Source organism: Poromitra crassiceps (genome assembly GCF_964638095.1).
Source record: "Poromitra crassiceps genome assembly, chromosome: 28".
NCBI lineage: Eukaryota > Metazoa > Chordata > Actinopteri > Beryciformes > Melamphaidae > Poromitra > Poromitra crassiceps.
In genome coordinates, this window is record NC_139651.1 from 9110101 (window position 1) to 9116603 (window position 6503).

At 49.9% G+C, this 6503-nt stretch overlaps 1 protein-coding gene across 1 annotated transcript in view; it reads right to left on the reverse strand.

The window, feature by feature from the left end:
• Positions 1-4851: 4851 nt before the first annotated feature.
• The window catches only part of nkd1 (NKD inhibitor of WNT signaling pathway 1), a gene marked incomplete at both ends in the record, with an annotated part of 54472 nt that continues 52820 nt past the window's right edge, over positions 4852-6503 (reverse strand). Inside the window, 2 exons of the mRNA XM_083662104.1 lie at positions 4852-5384; positions 6420-6503. The exon at positions 6420-6503 is cut by the window's right edge and continues 44 nt beyond it. Of these exons, the coding sequence (XP_083518230.1) occupies positions 4852-5384; positions 6420-6503 (617 nt within the window). The remainder of the gene's footprint in view (positions 5385-6419) is intronic.

The window sequence follows — 6503 nt, forward strand, 5'->3', positions numbered from 1 at the left end:
TTGAATGATGAAATTGAGGTAGAGTTTTTCACCCCAAAAGGGGATTTACTCTTTATTTCTTCCCTCGGCTTTGAGCATTTAATTATTTTGATGGCTGTGCCATTAGCATAACACTCAGCATATGGCCCCTTTAATCTGGCTGCAATGACAATAGAAGACAGAAGGATTCTGTGATTGGCTGAATAGAAGATGGTCGTAGCTCAAAGGTTAGACAAGTGGTTTTGAGACGAGACGGTTGCTGCTTTCAGTCCCCAGAGAGTGTCAGGGAAAATGTAATGACTACTGCTTTCCCCTCCCTCAACAACCACTGTGGATGTGCCCTTGAGCAAGGCACTTATTATCCCCCAGTTACTCCAGTGTGTGGTGTGAGCTCGTCCCAGCTGGAATTTTAACGTTTATTCAACAGGGAATCAACGTTGTGGACCATAGAGAGACTGCATGAAATAGGCCACGCCTATCACGAGGGAAAGCGCTCCATTCACTCCCATAGAGACCCTGGGAGCGCGTCATCATTCAGAAACCACGCCCAAAATGGGGGGAAACAAAAACTCCCCCCAATCCTGGCGTTCTCCTATGTCGCATGCATGGTCGCGTGTTGCACACAAAGATCATATATACGGAAGATGAACACTCCAATTTACTTCTTTGACAGCTAGATCCACATTTTTCATCTGTTGTCTCCGCAGCCCACCACACAACAGGGATTCAAGGAAAATGACGCTGGTGTTTGGAAGTGAACGGAGAGCTTTCCCCCGTGATGGGCGTGGCCTATTTCATGCAGTGTCTCTATTGGTTGAATCCATGCGATCACACGTGTGATGTAATGTGAAGCAGGGCATTGAAGGAAGAAGAGCATGCGTGCTCAGTGAAACCTTCCCCGGGTACACGGAGGTTGAAAAATGTCACCTGTCTGATGGAGACTTTCACCCGAATTACCACACAGGCCCTCACACACCGTGCCGAATTAGACCACCCTGAAGGACCGGGGGGGGGCGCTCGCCTGCCTCAACGCTGCCCGTTAATACAACCAGAGAACCGTTCACACCCGACTTACACAGTATTTGGAGAGTCAGGTGTTGATATCAACACCCTTTATGCATCGTGGTGGGTGGGGTGTGAAAACTGTGACAAGAGTTATAGTGTGGTGCGGGGAAGGGGGGGGGGGGGGGTAGTAGCATGGACATCTTAACGTCCCAGAAAAGCTGGAGTGCAGCTGTGACCGCCCCCTTCCTTGGGGGGGGGACACGACTCATCCAGGTCCCACGGGACGTCCCGTCTGACTGGTGCCTCTCCTAATGGACAGCCTGCAGCTGTGAGAGGACACCGCAGGGCTGAGGACACGCCGGGCATACACAGCATTCCTGCTCATCCAAAACACACACACACGCACGCACACACACACACACACACACACACACACACACACAACCCAACACAGCGGATCGCTTTGAACACACGCGGGAACCTCAGGCCTGCTAACGGTTAAGCCCAGAGAGGTCTGGTTCACACACACACAATCCAGACGTCAACAACTATCATCCCCTTCTGCATGGCTGACTTGCCTTTTGAGCAAGGCATTTCAAAGCCTATAATTGCTCCAGTGGAGCTGCTGAGTTTGTTTGACCGGCAGTAGAAGACTGTGGCCGGCTGCATTCGGCAGCTCCCATGGGGTGAACCGGATGAATCCTTCCCACAATAAACAACGTTTAAACGTACAACACACCTGGAGAACCTTAAGTTTGATGCACAAAGGTTCTCCACTCCCGTACACCTGCAGCTCACGACCAGCTCCCACTTGACCGTTCGTCTCCGTCAGCCCGGATGAGACACGACGACGAGGTGGTTGGACGACACCGGACTCACAAACATCAGCATGTTGGGAGTGGTGCCTACAGGGCGTCACGGGGCAGGATGGGCAGACTGCCCACGTGTGGTTAGTGCTGGCAGGAGCGCGGCGGTGCTGAGTTATGGGTGTAGTGGAGTCTGCGGGCCGGGGCCCAGTGTTATCCAGCACCAGAGGAATGAGACAGCTGAGAGAGAGCCTCCGCCTCGCCACGTCACAACGCAGCCTCGTTGGCTGAGCGCTGAGGACACATGGCGGCGCAGTGAAAGACCTGCTGACAGGAAGATCCCATAGGACAGAGACAGAGGGGGGGGGACAGGAAGATCCCACAGGACAGAGACAGAGGGGGGGACAGGAAGATTCCACAGCACAGAGACAGAGGGGGCCGTCATTTGGTCCCTGCCGCGCCGAGGCCCGGGCGTGTGGGCCGCTACTACTGTAGCCTGGAAGTCATAAAGTCGAGCTTGTGACCAGACAGATCCCCAGACTGGAGAAGAATGACCACTATCTAATAGGGGTGGGGGAAAAATCGATACAGCATAGTATTGTGATATTTTGTGTGCAATATATCATATCGTATCGTATGCCAAGTATCGTGCTATTTTATTATACAAAATGTCAAGTGCATCGTGCAACATTTATGACAGGTTTTTATGACAGCGTTGGTCAGTCTGTCTGCTTGACAATCCCATTTTTTACTCCAATAAAAATGATCGAAGTGAGATGAACAGACTGGAAACTTGATCTGATTGGATCAAACAGATGTTGACAAAGTTTTTACCTTTGGGACATAATTTGCAGTTGAAAAAAGGTAATAATAAATCACAATATATTGCAATATCGCAATACTCAATATATTGCAATACTAGCATATCGCAATACTATCGGATCGTGACTTCAGTATCGTGATAATATCGTATCGTGGGGCATCAGTGATTCCCACCCCTACTATCTAATGTGCCTGTGAACTAGACTTGCTCAGGGGCCAACAACAGTAGAAAGTGGTACTAACTGGGCAGCTCTCAGGTGTGAATGTGTAACTGGGAGGGGATGCTTAACCCATTGATACCTGATGCAGCATTTGCGTGTATATCCCTCATTTGTGTGTGTATCCCTTTAAGACCGCGGTTCGCGTTAACGCGGTTCGCGGTCTTAAAGGGATACACACACAAATGCTGCATCAGGTATCAATGGGTTAAGGGCCACACCAGGAAGGATCACTCCATTTCTCGCTTTGTTTATATGGCACTGATATTCTCTTGAAAGCAAGGACTGCCAGCAGCTCAACATGAGCTTCATATGCGTTTTGAAGGGATAAAATGCTATTTAAGTATACATTGTGGGTAAACAATAGAAAAAAGGGACCAGTACTTTGAGCCATCTCAGAGTTGCAAAGATGTAAGATATATTCAATCCATTTTTTTACGATTCAATAAAACATAGATTTTATTAAGAATCTGTTTATAAGGATAAGGATATTTACAATTAATCCTTAATTCCAATTGCTAGTACGTAACTCCCGATATGCATCACCAGATTAAATTACAGCCATGTTTACCTAAAGTGCTCCAATATGTATTCTGTTTTTCATGTTGACACTCATCAGACAAGAAGTACTTTTAAGTCATAGCTTGTTCAACCACTGAAATCAAGTTAATGAGAGAGAGAGAGAGAGAGAGAGAGAGAGAGAGAGAGAGAGAGAGAGAGAGAGAGAGAGAGAGAGAGAGAGAGAGAGAGAGAGAGAGAGAGAGAGAGAGAGAGAGAGAGGCTAGCTGATGCTACTGAAGTCATACATTTTCTAGTCAAAATGAGACTGCTAGTGGTCTTACAAAATGTGGGTGACTGTGATGAAGGAAAACTTGCTTTTCCGATTGTGAATACAAACATATCACATTATCAATAAAGCTTATAAAATTGATAACAACATTATATACCTTAATATGTACATTAAATGTTAGTTAATAAAAGGAGTTTTTTCAACACTAAAGTACTGCAGATTGTGGCATGATTTCTCTTCTTTCAAAAAAAGGTGAAGTAATTTGAAAATAATGATCTGAAGAACGCGTCGTCAAAAGTCACCATAACACCGACAATTAGGATAATAAAACTAGAGGTAGCAGCGGATTTAGGATTTCTATTCTCTCACTTTAAGAAAACATTTCATCATTTTATTTTTCCATTTTTTGCTTCCGGGGGGGTATTGCGTGCCAAAGTCAAAATCTTCATTTTCATCTTCAATACCTGCCTGACAGCCTACGTTAAATACTACGGCACCCGTGAGCGCGCTTCAAGTGGTTTTCAATAGTGACACAGGTGTCGTGGCACTCACACACATATACATACACACGCGCACACACACACACACACACACACGCACACACACATTTTATACATCCGCACAAGCATTCACGCTCGCAAACACACTCAGACACACTATGCCCTGCTCTCCCTTCACCTATATTTCCTTCATACGTTTTCATCGATACATCACAGTCTTTCTGCCTCTAGTCCCTCCTTCTCCTCACAAACCTTTTGGCTTAGTGGTCTGGAAGGATTGTGTGGTGCTGGATTTGGAGCCATAGAGTTCGTCAGACAGTGGGACACAGGGCCAGGGGAGAGGAACCCCCCTGCTGTCCAGATGTCATTATTATTTACTTGGAAGCTGTTCCTCTCTCCACAGCCCCCCCGGCCATGATCCTCAGTCCTGGCCGTACTGCGGCTATCCTGCTGCCTAGCCAAGCTTCTGTATGTCTGGACCACCTCTTCATAACACTGGTTAAAAACATCTCAGCACCTCCTATGATCCTCCTGTCCTCCCCATGTTCTGTTCCCCCTTACAGTGCCAGCACGTCCTCCGAGCAGAAAGCCCAGCTGTACGCTGCAGTCCTGGCCGTGCAGCGCCGGGCCGCCCGGTGGTTCAGGAGGAGCCTGGCTGCAGTCAAGCGTCTGCTGGGAGGAGCTAGCGGGGCTGCAGGAGTGCTGAGCTGGGCAAAGGCAGAGCGGAGGCTTCAGGACTGGTAGAAGTGGTGGTAGTGGTGGTGGTGTTCGTGGTGGTGATGGTGCTCGTGCCGCTGCACCACCTGAGCTAGCCCGCCGTCGTAGAGCAGCACGCTGGGCAGGTCGCGCACCTGCTCCTTCTCCACCACGGGCCCCGGGGGGCCCAGAGAGCCCAAGGCCCGGTAGCCCTGGCTCTCCTTGGACCGCTGCTTGTGCTTGCGGTAGGGCGCCGTGGACTGGTGAGGGGGGGCCTGGCTGGGCAGGGCCGGGGGAGGAGGCGCGCCGCGGCTCCTCATCACCCGGCCGCCCGTCTGTGCGGGGGGCGCGCGGCCGTGGGTCTTAGGCGAGCGGAGGGCGTGTTTCCCTGAGTCTTGGCCTCGAGGCCGGGCGGGGCACGGGCCGTCCGGAGCGGCCGACTCCGGGACGGTCTGCGAGCGGCGGTGGTGGGAATGGGAGTGGCCGTTCTCCGGTTCGTGGGACCGAGAACGAGTCTGGTTGGATGATCGGGTCTGAGGCTCCGCCTTCGCCGGCTCTGTGGCGGGGGCTGCGGTGAAGACAGACACAACCTTTAATTTTTGACTGACACAACAGCATCAACGACAAACCATAAACGTTGAAGACAGACAACAAAAAGCGGGCGTATGAGCAAATACACCCAAATTCACATGAAAGGTTCAAAGTTCAAAGGGAAAATTCACTCCTACGCCAGATGCTCACTAATAGAGCTCCGCTGGAGATCTCCATCATTCTGTTGGCAGCTTCATTTTCAGGTCCAATCTTCATGCGGATAACGCTAACACAATGTGACATAGAGTAGATCTCTGTTAGCACCGTGCTAACACAATGTGACATAGAGTATATCTCTGTTAGCACTGTGACATAGAGTAGATCTCTGTTAGCACCGTGCTAACACAATGTGACATAGAGTATATCTCTGTTAGCACTGTGACATAGAGTAGATCTCTGTTAGCACCGCGCTAACACAATGTGACATAGAGTATATCTCTGTTAGCAATGTGACACAGAGTAGATCTCTGTTACCACCGCGCTAACACAATGTGACATAGAGTAGATCTCTGTTAGCACCGTGCTAACACAATGTGACATAGAGTAGATCTCTGTTAGCACTGTGACACAGAGTAGATCTCTGTTAGCACCGCGCTAACACAATGTGACATAGAGTAGATCTCTGTTAGCACTGTGACACAGAGTAGATCTCTGTTAGCACGGCGCTAACAGGGCCAACATTCAAATAATCACATGTCATCACTGACTGTCAGATCAAGGCTGCGTCTTATTGGACCTAATCACTCACTTTACCACAGCCCATACTGTTGATGGCTTTAGCCTCGAACACTTGAGCTATTGTGCTCGCCTGGGCCCAGATGTTTGTACTGGCCAGGTTCTCAGTGGGCTGGTACTGTGTAGTCCACCTAATGGCTCCAAGCAGGTGCTGCAGTAATGAGGGCCTCAGTCTCTGGATGCAGCTTCAAAGCGCCATGGACTCTCTCTCTCTCTCTCTCCCCCCTCCCCCCCCCTCCCCTCTTCCCTCGCCCCCCCCTGGCCCCGGTCCACTCACCGGTCCCGAAGCGGGACGTGTAGTTTTCGATGCCTGCCAGGTCCAAGTAGTGGTTCCTGCGCTCCAGGTTCTCATCCACACAGT